The 20,699-nt window shown below is 37.6% G+C and overlaps 1 protein-coding gene across 3 annotated transcripts in view; it reads left to right on the top strand.

Moving 5' to 3' along the window:
- ARHGAP18 (Rho GTPase activating protein 18) overlaps positions 1-20,699 on the top strand; it is a 99,896-nt gene that overhangs the window by 73,863 nt on the left and 5,334 nt on the right. For 2 of the 3 annotated variants that reach the window (XM_031054081.2, XM_034061013.1), the window contains exons 6-13: positions 711-876; positions 2,975-3,066; positions 5,752-5,829; positions 8,237-8,396; positions 10,943-11,025; positions 12,232-12,438; positions 13,218-13,364; positions 18,973-19,097. In XM_031054081.2, coding sequence (XP_030909941.1) covers positions 711-876; positions 2,975-3,066; positions 5,752-5,829; positions 8,237-8,396; positions 10,943-11,025; positions 12,232-12,438; positions 13,218-13,364; positions 18,973-19,097 — 1,058 coding nt within the window. The remainder of the gene's footprint in view (positions 1-710; positions 877-2,974; positions 3,067-5,751; positions 5,830-8,236; positions 8,397-10,942; positions 11,026-12,231; positions 12,439-13,217; positions 13,365-18,972; positions 19,098-20,699) is intronic. The other variant, XM_034061014.1, reaches the window with a different exon arrangement.

Here is a 20,699-nt window from a genome sequence, read left to right as displayed (position 1 = left end):
TCCCTTTTGCTCACCCTCTCAGCCAAGTTCCTTGTGCTGGTTTCTGCAGTGTCTGAGCATTTAGTGCAGTAGAAATGAGTCATAATTAAAAATCCTCCTTTCCTAAGAAAGGAACCCCCTTATTGTTAGAGGCAGACAAATATGTTATTTTGCATGCATAAATGCAGAGGGATTTCTATCCCAATTGTATGTGTATAGAATTGTTCACTGATACCCATTTCCACCACTGTAGATTGCAAAAGGACACTGAAGGTAATGGTAGGGGGGTGAAGATGGTTACAAGCAGAACAAATCAAGACTTTTAGAGGTTCACAGTGAAAGGACAAAAGACAGTGAACCCAAATGACTACAGGGGAAATTCTGTTTTGTAAATTAAAATAAGTTCCTATGACAGCATTAAGCACTGGACTGGGTACCCAGAGAGGTTATTGGGACTTAAAAATTCAGCTGGACAGTGCAACAAGCAACCTAATCAGACTGAATTTAGCCTTGCTTTTAGCAGGTAGCCGAATAAGATGACCTCCATAAGTCACTAGGAACCTAAAGCCTCCTATGATTTTAAGATTATCTGCTTTTCAACCTGTTTGGGAGATTCTCCTGTGATTTAATCCGTACCAGCAGGATTCATGATGATAGGGTGTGCCCTGAAGGAAGCCAAGTAATTTGCTATGACTTGGATTACTCCCTTTGCTACAAATCTCTGCTTTTAGAATTTCAGGGTGCCGAAGGATAAAACAGGTACCACAAAGATTGGTGACCTGGCCCCTCAGGACATGAAGAAAGTCTATTCTTTAGCGCTGATTGAATTAACTGCTCTCTATGACATACTTGGGACAGAATTCAAGCAGCAAAAAGCTGTAAAAATTAAAACCAAAGGTGAGTCAGTGTTTCATATTCTGAACCAAATGGGTTTGTTTCAATCCAACAAACAAATGCAGCCATTTCTTTATGATTTTACAGCAGAAAATGTATGTTAATATATAAATAGTAACATAGGTCCTGAGGAGCATGCAATTATATGCCTTAACTCAAGGCATACTTTAAGAAAGTTCATGGTCACTCCAGCTATGGGACAGTGCTCTTCGTCTTCGCTTTTCTTGCCCGTAGCTGGAGATGCTGGGAGCCTTCACCACCTGCTTTCTTTTTCTGTGTGGTACTAACTTTCCTGTGTCACATAGGCCTTGTCCATTCAGTATTTGCTGAAGCCATAATGCAGTTTTTATGCTGAATGGCATCACATTAAGTGGAAGATTTGGGCTGTTGCAGAGGATATCAAGACAGCTGCAATGTGTCCTTTTGCTCTGTAAACTATTGGAGGATATGTATGTATAATCACAGTGTTTTTTTAAGAAGGTTTTCAGTGCTTTGTTTGTTTCTGTATTTCTGGCTTCTGCTAAATGCTTTACAAGACCTTGAAATATGTTACCAGTTAATCACAAGGCAGCTTTGGCCAAAACCCTGTTGTTGAGGTTCAGTGAATGTGACAGAGCAATAGCTCACTTTAAGTAATTAAAAGCAACACAGAGGATTGAGAGATATACAGCAAGGAACAATAGATTCTTCAGAATATGCTGTTGCTTTGCAGTAGTAGTGCTTGTGCTTTCACCAATATACAGAGAAAACACTTTCTTCTCTTGTATTTTGGGCTTTAGTTTTAATTGATTCTTCTTACCAAATTTATTGTCAATTGAATTTCACTCATAGCATTATTTTCTGAATGACAGGCAGTCATGAAAAATGAATTGGTGAAAAGCCTTTTTAAAAGTTAAAAATGATGGGCTAGACTCAGTTTGGTTTTCCAACTTCATCTTAGTAGAAACTTTTATTATTGACAAGATCTTCAAGATGATAAAAATATGAGATACAGATATTGATTGTATGAGTCTCTACATATTTTATATGTAGACTTTTTATGCTGATAGAGATACAAGAATTCCCTGGTTTGGCACTGAAGCTGTTTCCTTGACATATATCACATTCCCTGAAGGGCTGACACATTTTTAGCAATTACAGCTGTTCCATGCTCAATATTGGCATGGCAACATACCAAGCAGGAGTTTTTAGCTGCATGTAGTATTATATGCTGTTTCAGAAAAATTGCACATACAGCAATTGTCAGTAGTTCTGACAGAGAAGCTCTATGTCAGCAAACTTTTGGTTAGTTGTTATCAGTATAGCTCTCTCTTAATGGTCATTCACTTTTATTCAGCTGGGCCATAAATGCATGGGAACCCCATTTACTGGAAGACTAAGGCTAGTTGTGCATTAGGGCTAGGTTAACTGAGACTAGAGTTTTTTGCTTTTTTTTTTTATTTGCATTGTCTTAGCACTATTGTAAAGGCTATTTTTAAACCAAGAATTAATTGTACTTTTGCTTTTATTTAAAAAGAAAATTAAAAATCAGAAGACCTTTTGGCAAGATGGTGATCTTGCTATTCTGCAGGTACTGTGTAATGCAAAAGCACGGGGACTGTCAAGCTCTTCTTTCAAAACTCTCATAGGGAAAAGTGTTCAGAGTAACTCTTGGTTATAATTACATTTGTCTCATTTTAGTAGCCAAATTTTTTGATATTTTACTCATGCCATTTGCATCTTAACTATAATAACTTGCACTGAATGATGCAGATTGGCACTGCAGGGTCATCATCTCATCTATTCTGCATATGAGAACCATGCAGGTGGTTCATTTATGCAGTTTGCTTCACTGTGCTGCAGAATATGTGGATGACAATTTGAAGTCGAAACAGAAGACTCCTGATTTATGTTTGAAGGAAGAGATGAATGAATCCTTTTAACCAGAATGCTTTGTGTATTAACTTCATTGACGAAGACATTCAAACACTTTGAACAGGAGGCCAATAGCTCTGAATGTATTGAATAGATTTATTGCTTCAAAAATGTGGATTTATGCCATTACCACATGTACTGGAACAGATGTGGATAATATCTGTGTTTCTTTTGCATTATTCTTCAGACTGTGGCTTGTTTGGTGTCCCACTGTCAGTTTTACTGGAACAGGATCAGAGGAAGGTACCAGGAACCAAGATCCCACTGATTTTTCAAAAGGTGAATAGGCACGAACAAGTCAACTTGTTACATAATGCAAATGATAAACAAATGAGATTTTGTCCTGGATTTATTTTCTTCTTGTAGCACAATTTTCAGTATATGACTCTAATAAATCAAAGTTATTTTAACTTTTACTTGCAGCTTTACTTATTAATTCAGTAAATGCTATACTTTGTTTTGTATCAGACATATTTTGAGTTAAAGGAATAAAATTTGGGTTTTGTTACAACTGGTCTCTATGATTTAGGCAAGTTTTCTAATAAGCCTGTGAAACTTGGCAATTTGTGTAAGGACCTACTGCAGCCAAATTCCATTTCATAAAGGTGGTTTAACTTTGTTTTTTCAGAACAAATACTTGAAATTCTGTAGAAGTTCTCAATCCCTGTCCCACAGGCTGATCCTACCTTCCTAGGAAGTGAGCTGGGCCACAGGGCAGGTGGTTAGGAGATGAGAATCAGCCTGGATGACTTCCTGTGTTGGTGGCAGTGGCCCTCTTCAAGATTTTTTTTGCTTACTACACAGGGGGATGCTTTGGCCTGTATGGTGCCATGGTAATGGGGAAAGGAATGGGAAAGGTGATGGAGACTGTGGATTTACTGCCCATGCATAGCAAGTCTCACTGCACAAGGAGGGAGAGAACACAGTGTGTGGACCTGTCATAATACTGACAGAAACTCAGTGCTGTGTCATCACCATTTCGGTAGGCTTGGGGACCTGCTTGTTAAGCTATTTTTTTGAGAAACAGAAAACTCAAAGTAGTTTTGCATCACACTCTTAAAACTATTGCTGTGTCATTCATGCCAGAAATTACTTCCTCAGGATCCTAAAAATGTATTTCTGGAAAGACGCCATCTAGAAAGAAAGAAAAAAAATGACAAAAAGTGATTGATCACTATGCTGTCCTACTCACATTGTAAGCTTAGTTCTTCAGGAAGAAAATTCTACATAAACATTTCTAGCTTATAAATGCGATTTGTTTTGCAAGGTGCAGACATCACTTGGAATACAGTTTTTCTCTAAATGAGAATATAAAAATAAAGTTTTCCATTTCTTCTGCCTGTTCTCTACAGTATGTGCTTTCCAAGAATAGGAGATTTATATAAATTTCAAGAAGGAACATTTTTGTGCATACTGCTTTTTAAATGTACTTTATCACTGAAATGAAACAAGCCAAGGTAATAGGAAGGTTGCTTAATTAAAAAAAAATCTTTTCTTGAAAAATACACTTTTTATTTCATTGAGGAATTGCAGTTAAAAAGAACAACCTAATTTAGTCTGGGGGTTTTCCGACTGGAAAATCTGAGGGTTATAACCAATCTATGTGTCTCTACCAGAAGTTTCTGCTAATAATATTTCAGGTCTCTGGCCTGCTAATGAAGCCATGCAGATCAGCCCTGATAGAAATGAAGGGGGGATTTCCTGTAGGCTGGAGGCTGGTGGTGGCCAGCAGCCACCTCTTAGCTGCCTGCCGAGGAAGCACTTGTGAGTGAGTGTGTGTAAAGGAGTTGTGGCCACCAGTGGTGCCATCAGACCTAAGGTCCTTTCCAACCCTAACTATTCTATGATTCTGTGGTGGCAAATCACGTAACATGCCCACAGTGACTTCATGTATGATGTATGAAACTGGCAGCTGCTGCTCTGGTGTAAGCCATGCACAGCGAGAGTTGGATGCAGGCAGTTAGTGCCTTTTATCTATTTATTTACTTATTAACCAAGGAAAATATACCATGGTGACACCTTTAATGCTGTTTTATAACTTTGTGGTTTTTGTTTTGGGTTTGACTTTTGTTGGTTTTTTTTTAATGTTTGAACATCTTTATAGCATTTATCAGTTACATAAATATTGTAGTTGGTAAACCCCCTTTAATTTTTGTTACTGCAGAAAACACAACTATGTTGCATAATTCTTACTGAGGAGCTGGCACAGGAAGGTATGAAACAAAGGCACTGCCCTAGCTAAACACTGTGAGAACCATTTGTGCTAAAATGATGTAATCAGCTTGTGATGTTTACAAATGTAGTTTGGATACTCTTGGATCCATCTTTCAGTGAATACTTCTAGGTGTATCTTTTAGAGACACAGAATTGGTGATACATGTTTTAAGTACTTCTGTAGTATTTCTATTAATTTATCTAAGCCATGAGTAGGATTGCAAACTTTTGGGCTTGTTAGGAGAATTGCAAAACTGAGGCTTTTTCTAAGCCTGAAAGTATTTACTTTGTTAAAGTTGTGAAGAAGAGTAGAAGAGTATATGTGAGGAAGTTGGTATCACTAATGTTATCTCAATTATTTTGATTCTGAGATACTTGAACAAGAGTACTAATTGGGATTTAGTTTTGATACCACAGTAATTTTGGAAAAAAAAAAACCAAAACACCCTGCTTCAGTCTTTGGAAAACACTTTAAGGAGGCCTAAAAATACAGTTTTATCTTTTAATAAAATAGACAAACTCTTCTTTAACAGCGTTCATAAAACAGGTAAGAGCAGTATTAAAGATTTTGTTCTGCAACACCTGTAATCCATATGTGTTTGTCTACTTGTTACATGTGTCTGCACAGATGCATGTGTACACATATACACAGCCACAGATACATGCACAAAAGCTCCAATATACCAGAACTATCTACCTGTAATTTTTACTTGGCACCTTCATTCATGCAGTTTGGTTTGTGTTTGGCAGTTGATTGCCCAGATAGAAGAGGCAACTCTGGAAACCGAAGGACTTCTTAGAATACCAGGAGTTGCAACAAGAATAAAGGTAAGACATTGCACAGATTCTTAACATCTCCCAAAATTTACCTGTGTTTGCTGATTTCATTTTGTCATACAGATCTATTTTAACACCGGGTTGTTATGAAAATCTCGAAAAACACAAAGCAGAATCTCTTTACAAAGAAAATTGTGTTACATTAGCCAGAAGGCTGATGGTTTCATCCAGTGTAGCTTTGAGGACAAGACTAGAGTTCAACTTTGAAGGAGAGTCAAGGCTATGTTTCAAATTCAGTTGTGCCAAAATCCCATTAATTCTCGGCATGAGCTTTCCAGCCTTTTGCTTTTTCCCTGATCAAGCTTAATCATCTCAACAGTTAATACACAGTCTTTTTACCCCAGGAGGAAGCTTTTTTTCTGGCATTGTGAGCCTATTTTAATAGGTAGACTTAACCTATATTACAGGGCAAGGCAGCCAGCATGTAGTGAAGAACCTCTCACATTTATTTTTATGAACAGCAATATCACTACTCAACTCACTAAGCACAATCTTGTTAGGCACGTCCGTGCACATCACCACTCTGCAGAGTGAGTGCCAATTACATGCAGTCTTCCCCAGTATTTGCCTTAATGCAGGAAACTAAATACACGGCATGATTCACGCCAAGAGTCAATGTGTTAAAAAGATGGTCTGAACTGGCATTAAATTCTAAACGGAAAAGACCATTAAAGTAGATTCAGCTGTTCAGAGATGTCTGCCAGTCTTTGTCGTGTAGAACTTGGTCCAGCAGCTGGTTTATTAGAAACAACTGAAAGAAGGGAATATTACAGAAATTGGCTTTATTTACCAGTAGCTACAAGATTTTTTTTTTGCAATTTTCCTCCATTCTTTATTTTCCACTTTTCATCAGTTCTGCAAACTGGAATGATTTCAGAGGGATTTTGTTTATTTGCTTATTCTTTGATTTTTATCAGTGATTTCCCAGGCAGGGGATCATTTGTTATTTGATTTTCATTATTTTTTTTACCTCTTTATTTGCAGATGCTTCTTTGAATTAAGCAACTGTTTTGTTAGCGAAGATGTTAAGTTCCTAGAAAATTTTATAGAAAAGCAAAGAATTCAGCACACTAAAACACTGATGTTTTTTCTTAATTTTCTAAATTTTTTTCTCCTATAGAATAATGAAGTATTTTCCTCATTAAGTAGTTTTATAGAAAGGCACAGATAATCTCAAGAAAAATATTTTGCCATCTTATTCTATAGATTTTAGAATTATTATTAAAATAAAGCATTGCATATACCCCTTAATTAAGTACCTTTTCTTTAAAATCTAAGCATCGGTGCATTAGGATGCATAGTTGATATTTCTGCCCTTGTCTCTCAGATATAACAATTAATTTTATCTAGATGTCTAATACTGCATTTGCCACAGTGATTTGGTCTGCATGTGGACCAGTGCCTCTGTCCTTTTCTGCCTTGAAGAGCTGAGGCAAGAAGTGAGGGACTTGTGAGAGGTGTCTCAGGGCCACTGGCCCTGTTACTCAGACCACTTCCTACTCTGCTGGACTGGGAGTGGATGAAAGGCTGGTACTGATGCTTAATGAGAGTCTAAGGAGGATCAGTCTTTGCAGTGTGTTCCTATTTATACAGTTCTGAAGCCCAGTAATAGTCCTGCTGTGGGAGCAGGGCAGGTACAGGATAATGTCCACTATAAACAGTATCACGCCCTTTCCCAACCTCAGAGTTATGAGGTATCACTGAGACTTTGCATGCTGTTTATTCTGTTATGCAGTTATGTTATGCAGTAACCTCATGTTATGCAGTACAGTCCTCTTCTGCAGAGGGCACGTTTGACGTTCACTCCTAGGCAAACCTGTATGTGCCAAGTGGCATGAAGTGATTCCCTGTAGATGGCCAAACATCCAGATATCCACTCACACATATCTTTTTCCTGTGTTTTAAAAAAAGAACCAGCCTCACGTTATTGTATGTTTTGATAGGAAACTGTGTCAACATGCCCGATGGGCATATTTGCTTATGAAAATGGCCATGCATGCATTGCAGCAAGACCATTTGATAGCAGTTTCCGAATTGCTATCTGTATCGGCCACATCTCAATATTTTGGGGGAAGGGTTGTCATAACCTTTATGTGCGTGGGTGTGATATCTGGTTCTTAGAATATATTCCATTTGGCCTTGAGGCGGCCCCAAGGGATTTCTTCCTGTAGGATTTGCCAATCTGCTGCCTATTACTATGTGTTGCTTGCAGTTCTTATGAGCCCAAATTTATCTTTTTGTAGCAAAAGGTCAGCGGCAGCTGGAGTTAAGTGATATTTCAGATGTTCCTTTTTCCCCTCTTTCAAAGTGTGGAAAGTATTGTGGAAAGTATTGCTGTGTGTATAATGCATGACTTCAGCAGCCAAGTGTTATTGGTGCTCTCTGTACTGCCTTTCAGAGTCTATGCCAAGAACTGGAAGCAAAATTTTATGAAGGGACTTTCAACTGGGAAAATGTAAAGCAGCATGATGCAGCAAGTCTTTTAAAACTCTTCATCCGTGAACTGCCTCAGCCACTCCTCACTGTAGAATATCTCAAAGCTTTCCAAGATGTACAGAGTGAGTAGTGTCTTGTCTGTCTCAGCTGAGAAGGATTGCAGTACAGTGATTTGCCTCTTTGCCATAGCAGTATTTTTGCTAATAGTAAGTGAAACGGAAACAAAAATTGAATAACAACAGTATGGCTTCTGAGAAAAAACTGAGCTTACTTTTGCTAATGTACAAATAACATTTTTCATGTAATATCAAGGTTAATATTTTATATATAAAATAAAAGCACGCACTTTCTGATGTTTATGACAGTCTTTAGGAGGTATAGATGGATTATAAAGAAATGGTGTATTGTGGCATCAGTTTATAAACAATATTTGTCTCAAAAGCAAACAGCTAAGGTACAGTAGTTCTGCAGAAAATCTAAAAAATGGTAATTTATACTGTTTAGAGTATTTCATCCACTTATAACAGGAAAAGTTAGAGCAGAATAGTCAGAACTGCTTATCACCCCTGGTCCCTTGAGATCAGCAAGTACCTGTGAAAATGTCCTCCTTACCAATTGGTCCCCAAGGCAGCAAACATATCAGCTGTAACTGAAAGAGGGCGGCCTTGTGATAGTGAATCAGGAGTGAGAACCCACAAACTCCCCAGTTAACACAGGAGCAGAAGTTTCAGAAAAATCTGTTCCCCTTGTCTGGAGGCAGAGCGATGGCTCATTTCTAATGGACACTTTCAGGGTATTCCCATGGGCAGGCAGATAGATGAATATTCTTAAAACTGGGGGCTGCATCCGTCTCCAGATTGTGAGCTGCCTTTCAAGCCATTAAGTTTGTGGGAGTTGGTGCTTAAGCCTGCTCCATAGTATTGTTGATTTTGCAGTACTGAGCAGGAAGTTAAAGCTGGCCAGAGTGCTTTCAAATGATGCTGGCAGCAAACAGCTCCTCAAGGTTGTTCCACTTCCATGATACTGATTGGAGCCAGGAGGGTTTCTCCTTGCCCCTCTTGAGCTTTCTGAAGGCTTATGTGGTTTTACTTACTCAGAAAATACTCAGGTGCCAGGATCCAAAACACTTTCTACATTGAGCTAAAGGATTTAATGCAAACCAGATACAGCACTTTATAACCTCCCATTGTATAAATTGTCTGCCTGTCTTGGTGGTTACATGTAATAAGATCAGGTGGTAGAGAAAAAGGGCCATCTTTCTGACAGTAATCAATGTTTTTCATTATATTCTAAGTAGTGTGGTTAGAATTTAATATTTAAACAACCAAATTTAAACAATTTTATTTAAGTAATACAAACAACTAAAATTCAACCATTATTTAGGTGAACAGACAGAAAACCTTGATTTATGTAACAACTTTTAATTGTTTTGCAATTCCATTTTTGCTTACCTTCCTAGGGAAAGGTTGACTTTCACTGCTTTTTGAGCATTGTGATCTGGTGTTTTGGAACTAAATTTAGGCCTTATTTTTAATGTATGTCTTTCCAGGGGAGATAGACACTCTGTTACCACTACTTGCATGTTTTAAATGGCAATGTTATTTATTGCTTATTTATTCAGATCCTTAATTTTTATTATTGTAGAAAGTAATCAGCAAGGTGGTTGGTTTGGTGGGGTTTTGTTGTTTTTTTTTTTTTTTATTTCATTGATGAACTTTTTTTTGGTGGTATCTCACAAACTGATTTGGATGAAATGCATTTGAAAAAGCAGTTCAGTTAGAATCCCAGCAGGATGCACAGGAACAGCCCTGTTGAATTTTGAAATAGTGTGGTAAAACTATGTCAAGTGCAAGTACTTCTATCTTCACTTTTTTATGTGTGGCATGATTCATTAGGAATCTGCCTGAGACTTGCCAGAGTGTGTCCTCTAAGGCATGATGGGAAGAAGTTTTCACAAGTGACAAACGTGAGAAAGCTGGGACTTTCTGCTGATCAGCGCTGACAGAATGTAGGAGCTTTTCTAGGAAGTGGAGGAATGTAGTGATGTGCCCATCCTGCATCTTGGGTGAATGGCATACCACTGCACAATTGGATAAAAGGCACAACCAACATCACTTTAATTATAGCTCACTACATTTGGTACAGCACTCACTGCTCTAGATATGTGTTAAGCTTGTCTGTTCTTGGCTTTATCCCCACTGGTTTGCCATTGCAGCTGCTGCTGCTTATGTTGCTGGAGACCTGCCTTACTTAGCAAGACATGGCATTCATTCTGCGTGGGTGACTTGGGAGACCATGCAACTGTTAAGCAGATCAGAGAAACTGTGAAAGCAGTTTTGAATATACTCTTTCATATGTTAGGGCACAGGCTCAAAAAGGGAGGAACCATTAGCTGACTCTTTCTTCTCGTAACATTGCAAAATAAAGAATCACAAGGCATCTAGAAAATATTGCCAGAAGACTGCTGAGTCATACAGCAACTGAATCCTAAGAGAACATTTGGAAATGAGTATCAGAAAACAAGGATCTGCCAGTCTGTTGTCATACTGTGACAATTAGCTGTTTGTATGCGTTCAGCATTTTGCAAGAGGTTCTCCTTAGAAATCACGCTTTTGGAAGAGGACAGCTGGCACTTTAAAATAGTGAGGATCGTGTGCTTCACTTGCAGAACTTCCAACGAAGAAACAGCAACTGCAAGCTCTGAATCTTTTGGTTCTCCTTCTACCTGAAGCAAACAGAGACACTCTGAAGGTTAGATTTGCTGATACTGTTTTCCTGCACAAATATTTTGTCTGTTTCTATGAATCCACTGTAATGAGTGCTGTTGTCTCTTCACATTCTTTTTTTCCAGTTCAAAGTCAATGCTGAAACTAGTGGTTCTTTTCTTTTTTGAACTTCATGAAAGACTCCCTTAGGACCTTGATTCCTCCCTAATGACTCTTCAGAATGTGACTTGAAATTCTTCCAGGAGATTGCAATAATAATCTCCCAGTGAGCGACCTTTCTCTCTTACAAGTTCTGTTCCTTTTTTTTTTTTCAGCAGCAGTCATTATTTCCACTGCAAAAAATAAACTCTGTTAAAATACTGTGGATGAGAGTTTGCTGTTATGAAATGGGGTTAGCTCTTAGTTCTTATTTCCTGCTTTTCTGTGTGTTGGCTGTTTCTCTTCTTAATAAGCTAGAAATTTACACCTCCTATTGGTATTTGCAACACATTACACGGAGTCTTCTAATTTGGGTTTTTCCTTTTGCAGCAAAGTTATTTATCTTTTTTAGAACATGCTTACTACTGAAATTGCTACTATCAAAAATGAATTTGCAGGATTTGTGTAGGATGCAGAACAACATCTATTACAAGCAAAAAATCCTATTAAGACTTATTTTTCAAACTCAACTTTGGTTTTGAGTTTATTTACTGTGTGGAAGCAGTCAGGGCAGCTCCTAAGTTGAGTTACAAAAATAAGGAGCTGAATTAATTGAAGATTGCCAGTTTCTAACTGGCTACCTGTCATTCGCAGTGCAGTGGTTTATTCATGAATTGCCTACCTTACAGAACTAGCTACTCCATGCTTCCATAATCATGACAACTGGCAGTATTGTGTTCACTTTCAATTGAAGAAAAGCCAACAGTAATGTTTTCACAAGCATCTGTGGGATGCTACTTATGCACCTACATAACAGGGATATTGAAAAAAAATCTGACTGTGCAGGGCTTTGAAGTCACTTGTGCGTTTCTGAAAATGTTATCCACAAAAATAACAAGAATTATGTATTTTGTTACTTAAAGGAAACAAAACTTGCATTACAGTCCTCTGAACAAACATATCCACACTTCCTATTATTGATTGCTTCTAATGCGGTTTTATAAGAAATGAAGAGCTTTTTCCAAAAGTATGTAACATCACTTGTAACTTTTTCATGTGCAGAGTTGAGCTGTAAGTTCTGTTGTTCTTTCAGTTACTACTTGAATTCCTTCAAAGGGTAATTGATCATCGAGAGAAAAATAAAATGACATTAAAGAATGTTGCGATGGTGATGGCCCCAAACCTTTTCACGTTTCACGGATTTAGCTCAAAGACGATTGAGCAAAGCGAGTTTGTTATGGCAGCCGGAACAGCAAATGTCATGCGCTTTATGATTCAATACCAAAAACTTCTCTGGACAGTAAGTTTATTAGTAATGGGTGGGGGTCAAGGAAATAATACATTTTACAAAGCATCTGAACAAAGAAGTAATGTGAACTTATTTCCATGATTTATCAGTCCCATCCAGCTGAGTTTTTGCTTATAGGTAACTTTTATGGGAGTGGAAGAGAATCATTACATCTTATGGTCGAGTTAAGCTCTGATGTTTTGAGTTTTAATATCATACGTACTGTATGTGAACTCAAAAATAAGTCTTTGGGGGAATCTTTGTATTTGGCCTATCAGTATACATTGTCATGCAGAATTTATTCTTTTCTGCTTAGAGTTATTAACAGGAAACAATGTTAAGTCCATTTCCCTTTTGGGCCAAACTTCATATTATATAAAACATGTTTTGATAAAACATGAAATTGTGTCATGGTCTCAAACAAAGCTTTAGCTTAGATAGATTGGAGAAGTTCATGCTTTGTTGCCCATCAACAACTTTAAACAATTTTGACCTTTGCTGCATGTGAGGAAAAATTATTATCACCATTGTACAGATGAAGTGTTTAGGGAATTTCTTTGGCTGAGGAAGGTAAAAACACTGCATTATTCCACCTCTCTTCCCCTGAGAGTGTACTGCATGGAATATAGCATCACAAATAGAGTGGGTTTTAAATTGTTTCACAGCTTTATATCACCTGAATCTTTAATTATGACTGGAAAGAAATACTATTTTTTTCAAGTGCTACCTGACTGACAATTTACAAAATTTTGATACATAGATATTCATACTTACTATCTATATACCTCTAGATTCCTAAGTTTATTGTTAACCAAGTGAGGAAACAAAACACTGAAAGCCAGAAGAAGGAGAAAAAGGACAAAGCTATGAAGAAGCTTCTGAAAAAGATGGCATATGACCGGGAAAAGCATGAGAAACAGGAAAAGACCCCTAATGATGTAAGGAAACATACATTTCAAATACTTCATTAGTAAGACTATAATTTCTAGTGAAAAAGTGAACATAGGAGAGGGGATATCTACATTTATTTAACTGAGAATTTCAATAGATGGCAAGTTAATATGGGTTTCATTTAGAGGGCTGGGCTGTTTGTTTGTTTGATTTCCCAAATTTTTCAAAATATTTGTAATCTGAAAAATGATATCTCACAGACTGTGTGTCAGTTTGGGCATATGAAACGAAAGTACGTTAGGGAGGAAGTGGTGTGACAACACTCAGTATTACTGTGTCCACGTTTAGATGCATTGCAGCCCAGTGAAGGTCACAGCAGACCATGTGCTTACTTAAAAAATAAATGTCTAAATTTCACTATTTCATATTTAATAGTGTTTGGAAACAAAGCTGGCATTTAATCCTTTGTCTTGCTACAGGAGTTCCAAAATCACTGAACCTTCTGCCTCACTGAATCCTTCAACTATTCTTTGTAAAGTGGAGCATGCTAGAACACGCAAACCTACCCACCCAAAAAACCACAGAAAATTTAAAAAATATAAAAAAACTTGATAAACTGTTTCTTTTGCAGCTATTGTCCAAGTGTCAACTCCCAGCTTACTCCTGAGTATATACGCTACAGTTCAGTAGAGTATATACTCAGGTATATACGCCCCACTAGGTAATTGACCCACTGATGGGCTCTGCCAGACCCATCAATGATGTCAAGGCATGAATTTCAGCGTTAACACTTCACACATTTTTTTACAATGAGAAAATCCCATAAATCCTGTGGCATGAGTGTTAATTTTTCCCTTACTTTAGAAATATTTTAATGGAACTGTCCCTACTGGCATAAAAACTTTTCAAAAATGTATCTTGTGTACCTTCAAATTGTTTATTATTTACAATTTCGATGAACTTAGTAATTACAGTTTTTTGGAGCTCATTACCCTATTCAGTATGGAATCTTATAATGCATTTGAAATACATGATTCCACCGTTATTTTAATACATGAACAGGTAACACCAAATGTGTGCGTCCTAGTAACCTAATGAATGGATACCAGATTTAGCTGGCATTGAAAATATCTTGTGGGCTTGAAGTCAGTGAAGATCTGGTGAATTAGAGACATCTTGTGGTAGCTTTTAAAAATGCGTTGATCTGTATCGTCTGTGTCTTACCGAGTATGTGTATGGCAAACTGTTACAAAAAAGGATTCTTATATTCTAATAAAGACCTTTTTAGAGCTATTAAGTGAAAAACATGATATGGCAAATGAATAGGCTAAAATGTCCCTCAAATCTGTTTGGTTTGATCTTGCCAGTATGCCTTCTTTTTTGTTTTTTGAATGTGCAGATAGCTGGATCCTTTGGACAACTGCATCCAGTATCTGTTGGAGACTTGTATTTTAGTGTTTGTACCTCATTCTGTATGCAATATTTCACACATTTCTTAATGTCCAAAATTAATTAATTTCTCAGGCATCACTTTGCCTTAGTTTCATACCTATTTATCTGAAAGAATCTGTACACAGAATGAGGACTTACAATTTAAAAATAAAGCTAATTAAACACTGACATTTGTTTTACACTAATAAGAATTATTTGAGTATAATTCAGCTGAGTTATCATGAGATGAGGCTTAATGCTGCCATCCGCTGTTCAACATAGAAACAACAGGAAATAAGTTGAAATGGGCAACTGCTGTTGAATATTCAGTTATTGAAATGTTTTTATAATTCAATTCTTTCGGTCTTTTAGGGTAAAATATGTCTGTTTGATCCACTTGGGAGCTAGGGCTGAAATCCCATGTGATACGTTCTTACTCAATTGTACATGTAAAGTTACTATTCAGTGATTTTTTTGTGGCGGTTTTCTTCAAAATTAAATGCTACAATTTTTATTTGAAGCATTCAATAATATGAGTGCCCGAGGATATATTGCTCTTAAAATCATATTCACAAATGGCTTCATTGTGAAGGACTACTTTGTAAATTTTTCCAAGTCAAAAATTGTTTAATTCTTTAAGGATTTTTTTAATTATTATCATTATTTTTCCAAATTTTCAATTGATACTGCCTTAATTTGAAATTGAGATGGTTTTCCTGTGGAGTTTCTGCATTTCACTATTAGATGGCAAGTGGGGTACCCAAACCTGTGATGAATCCCCAGTCCAGTGAAAACTGTTTGAAACTTTTGAGAACTAAGTATCTTGTCTGCAATTGAATAAAAAAAATAAGTGAAAGTTGCTGTTTTCTACCACATGCTGTAGCACCCCATGAGATTAAACATAGGTGGACAGAGCTTGAGTCACTTCCATACTCTCCAGAAGTACCTCAGTATCTGTATTGTTAATGCAGTTAGCTCATTAGGATAAAATTTCATTTTATCTCTGATGAGGCCTCTCTATCAATCACATTTCTCCATTGAAGATAGAAGTTAAATAGCATTTACAGCAAGCTTTGGGCAAGATCTATGTACAAGAGAGTGCTTAATGTTAGAGGGCTTATGAGGGTTAATTGTTTTTCAGGATACCTATGTATACCTATGGCCTCAAGTCAGTGTGAGGGATTAAGTTATTATGTTGCTTTGGGGGTGCATAATGCTCTAGTCAGGCAAAGAAAGGTGCCCTCAGGACTGGAAATTTAACTACTAGCATTCAGCAGATTTATACCATCTGTCATTGTATTCCTCTGTATATTGCTAGTGTTGCAATACAAAGAGTAGTCATGTTAGCAGCACAACACAGGGCTACTGGCTTTATCTAACACAGGTTAGAATAACCATTATATCCTATAGTCATTCTGTTTGCATAACCTGTTTGAATTTTCACAGTATAATGTTACCGACTCTTGCTGAATTTGTTATATACCAGATTATTTACTAAAAAATTGCTGTATGCTTAATCATTTCTCTTTATATAGTTTTGTCCCAGACTTGGTGAAACACTTTGTAGTCAAAGTGAACAGCTGTATCGCATTTCTTTCAGACATTGTCTCCCATGTAGCAAGATTCTTTTGAATCCCAGTTTTGTTTTTCATACTGCTTTTGCCCCATTCCTGCTTGGTAGCATTCTACATTTAATAAGTGTATATTATGTTCTGTCCTCTGAGTTGTTAGTGAAAATACTGCATAGTCACTTCATTACTCTTTTAATCTAGCCAGGTGAACATTTGTGTCATGCAAAATAAAACAGGAGAATCTGGAAGAAACCCACCCCAGATCCTATAGCCAAGCAGCTGCATTGGGCTTTTTTGTGCTTAATTTAGATTCAAGTCCCTCTGAAAAGAAAGGGTTTGAAAGAAGATGACTGCCCCACAGGTGATGCTGTGACTGCTACAGACTAAATGCTGTAGACCACTTTTCTATCAAGAAAAGATGTATCTCTCTTCAGGTATTTAAAGTGTGCAAGTACCTAACGCAGCCAGAGGTGTCAGTGTTGTAAACCTGAGAGAGCCTGTGATGCAGGAGAAGGGACTCGCAAATCAAATAGTATAGGTGACCCGTCCTTCAGCATTTTGTCAGTTACCTTATAGGTACTTGGCTTATATGTTGTGATGGAGAGCCCTGACTTCGGTATTTTGAATTGTGCTGTGCAGAGAGCAGGTCCTTCTGGACTCTGCCCTTAGATGTTTTATAGCCATGTTTTCTTTCCTACCAACTTGCACAGTAAATCAGCTAGGGGATGCTCAGTATCTGTTCTGTCTATAGTTCAGCACTGTGAACAAACATATTGTACAGCTGAGCATGAGTTCTTCCGTAAATGCAGGTGGTGAAAGTGGCAAAATGCATTCATTAGCTGAGCTAATAATGATTCTGTCTGAATATACAAAGTAATTATACTGTTTGGTCTGTGACCATAATGTTACAGCTCTGTGGACATTTCTTGTTTTTTCTCTCATCTACTCAAAGCAGGCAGGTTTTTACATCATTTATCACACGCCTCTTGTATAAGAAAAAAAACAACCCAACAAACCTGTTATCCAAATGAAGGCTGGAAAAACTCTATTAAAATATTTGAGACAAAATGGTACAGAATTGTATACAAAAATGAAAAACAGTTAAAATTTACCATGCTGAATTTGATGAGAGACCAGCTAGGAATATTTTTAAATAGCCATTTCATCCTAAAAGTTCCCTTTCCTTTTGCCAGGATCCCTACAGCTTGGAAAGAGGTAGAAGGTTTTTAAGCAGGAGTTAGCTTCCTAGCAGATGGCTACAGCCACTGTTTCCATAGCTGGAGGTCTTAAAGAACAGATTTAAGAAAATTAGGGAAAAATGTAGGAAGTTGCTTTTTGAGCTTGCTCCATTGAAATCTTACAAATTTTGATTCCTTAATTACTACAAAGAACATTCTGAGTTTGATGATTCTTAATGCTTTAGACATAAATAGTTATTATACCTAGTATTTTTAAATCAATAAATAGTAAGACTGGATATAGAAGAATTGTTTAGTTAAAATTACTTACCACAGCTCATCACTTGTATAATAATGAGCCTTTAGCCTTTTCAGGAAGCTGTGCTTCTGATTCTGCTCACGTTTATACTTGTTCTATATTCGTTTAACTGATGGTTTCAGAGAAGCTATTCTAGATTCACAGGTGCCCACATTTGTTCATTGATTACGGAAGAAGAAATGTTCAGCCTTACAATTGCAGTAAATAGGCTGAGGAGGAGCAGGGGGGAGAATAAAATGAACTGTTATAATCAACCTTGACTACTGAGACTCTCATATTTCTTTTCCTATCAGAATGAGTACATTTGGGTAAATGGTAGTGTAATACGAACAGAAAAATTACCTCAGGATTTCCAGGAACAGAAATTAGGATCTTATTCACAAATAAATTATGCCTTTTGTAACTTTTAATGTCACGTACTGCAAGTTGAACAGAGAAACTATCCTTTGGAAACCTCCTTCTCTGTAACTAATATGATTGACATTCATCATCAAGGGCTTTCTGGTTGAAATAAAACATGAATCCATTATGTAGTCAGGCCTGCAGGTTGACTAGTTCAATATATTCTGGAGAGTAAAAAATAGGGAGAGAAAGTTGCAGTAGTGAATATCTGTTTTAAAAAGAGATATTTGAAAAGAGGAATCACTCGCGGTAGACCGACCTGTGACTACTTTGTGATTTCTGGGTTTTTTTGTTTGTTTTTTTTTTTTTTTTGGCATGATATTCAGATTAAATGAAAGTGGAAAGGTTTCTTCTGGAAGTTTTAGCGGGGCAGGGGGAGTTGGAGCAAAGAGGGGGTTGCCTGGCTTTCATGCCTGCAGCAAGTCTTTTCATATCAATCTCATATGCTTCTTATCATACCTAAGTGTGTTCTTAATACAGCAGTCATTGTTATTGTTAATATCTTTGAAAAATAATTAAAACACTACTGTTCTTTTATTCTAAAATTCTTCCTGTTGTTAAAAAAAAAAAGATCTGAAGGTCTGATGTAATCTACTGAATTACTGTGTAGTTATTATTTTTGCAGTGCAGTGAAGTGTAGTAGATAGTAAAGTACAGAAAAGTGTGCTAAGTTACTTATTCCATACTGTATTTTGAGAAGCTCATCAAAGCCATCTTCTAGCAGCTTTGTTCCAACACTGTTACTGCTTTGCAGGCTGATGTTCCTCAGGGAGTGATACGGGTGCAAGCACCTCATCTTTCGAAAGTTTCCATGGCAATACAGCTGACAGAAGAACTGAAAGCTGGTGATATAGTAGCCAGGTTTCTCAGCCAGAAAAGGTACAAACACATTTTTGCTTTGTTACCATTTCAGGAGAAGTGTCTTTTCATACATTGCATCAAGAGAAAAGTTTTAAAATAGTTTAAGTCCAGGTGAGTTCATGAACATTTTGTCCGAATTAGCTATTAAAATATATGCTTGAGGAATTGACTTAATGCTCCTTATGTCATTAAAACTCACAAAGCCTTCACAAGTACATGAATGCCCTTAGTAAAACTTAACTGCTGTTTAAACTGATGGGTCATGAATAGTTTTGTAATTTTCTGGGGACAAGGCAGCAGGAAAGCTACATGTAATGTCATACACTAGTTGACATTAAGAAGCTGCTTTTTCCTAAATCCTGGTTTTAGAGGTTTATACTTTCTGACAGAAAGTTATTTACAGGCTATGACTTAGCATATATTATTACAGTTGAGCAGTGACAACAATAGAACCCATTTGTAATACAGGGACTTTATTATTTCATTGTCTGCATTTTACTTCTAGTTGCAAGAAAATTGAAACCAGCAAGAATGTTGTTTCTCCAACCCAACCATAAGGCTTTTTCAGAAATATGAAGTATTTGAGGAGAATACTTACTTTTGCAACAGCAGTGAAAGAAAAATTATACAATCACAGAATAGTTAGGGTTGGAAAGGACCTTAAGATCATCTAGTTCCAACCCCCCTGCCATGGGCATGGACACCTCACACTAAACCATGTCACCCAAGGCTCTGTCCAAAATGGCCTTGAACACCACCAGGGATGAAGCATTCACAACTTCCTTGGGCAACCCATTCCAGTGCCTTACCACCCTCACATTAAAGAACTTCCTCCTCATATCTAATCTGAACTTCCCCCGTTTAAGTTTCAACCCATTACCTCTCGTCCTATCACCACAATCCCTAATGAATAGTCTCTCTCCAGCATCCTTGTAGGCCCCATTCAGATACTGGAAGGCTGCTATGAGGTCTCCACGCAGCCTTCTCTTCTCCAGGCTGAACAGCTCCAACTTTCTCAGCCTGTCTTCATATGGGAGGTGCTCCAGTCCCCTGATCATCCTCGTAGCCCTCCTCTGGACTTGTTCCAACAGTTCCATGTCCTTTTTATGTTGAGGACACCAGAACTGCACACAGTACTCCAAGTGAGGTCTCACAAGAGCAGAGTAGAGGGGCAGGATCACCTCCTTTGACCTGCTGGTCACGCTCCTTTTGATACAGCCCAGGATATGATTGGCTTTCTGGGCTGTGTGCGCACGCTGCAGCTCATGTTCAGTTTCTTGTCAACCAAAATACCAGTCTACTTGCTAATAACAATAGAATCATTAATAGAGAAGGGTGTGTGGAGACCTCATAGCAGCCTTCCAGTATCTGAAGGGGGCCTACAAGGATGCTGGGGAGGGACTCTTCATTAGGGACTGTAGTGACAGGACAAGGGGTAACGGGTTCAAATTTAAACAGGGGAAGTTTAGATTGGATATAAGAAAGAAGTTCTTTACTGTTAGGGTGGTGAGGTACTGGAATGGGTTGCCCAGGGAAGTTGTGAATGCTCCATCCCTGGCGGTGTCCAAGGCCAGGCTGGACAGAGGCTTGGATGACATGGTCTAGTGTGAGGTGTCCATG

This window comes from Melopsittacus undulatus, chromosome 3, assembly GCF_012275295.1.
Source record: "Melopsittacus undulatus isolate bMelUnd1 chromosome 3, bMelUnd1.mat.Z, whole genome shotgun sequence".
Taxonomy (NCBI): Eukaryota; Metazoa; Chordata; class Aves; order Psittaciformes; family Psittaculidae; genus Melopsittacus; species Melopsittacus undulatus.
This window is presented reverse-complemented; position numbering and strand designations above follow the sequence as displayed.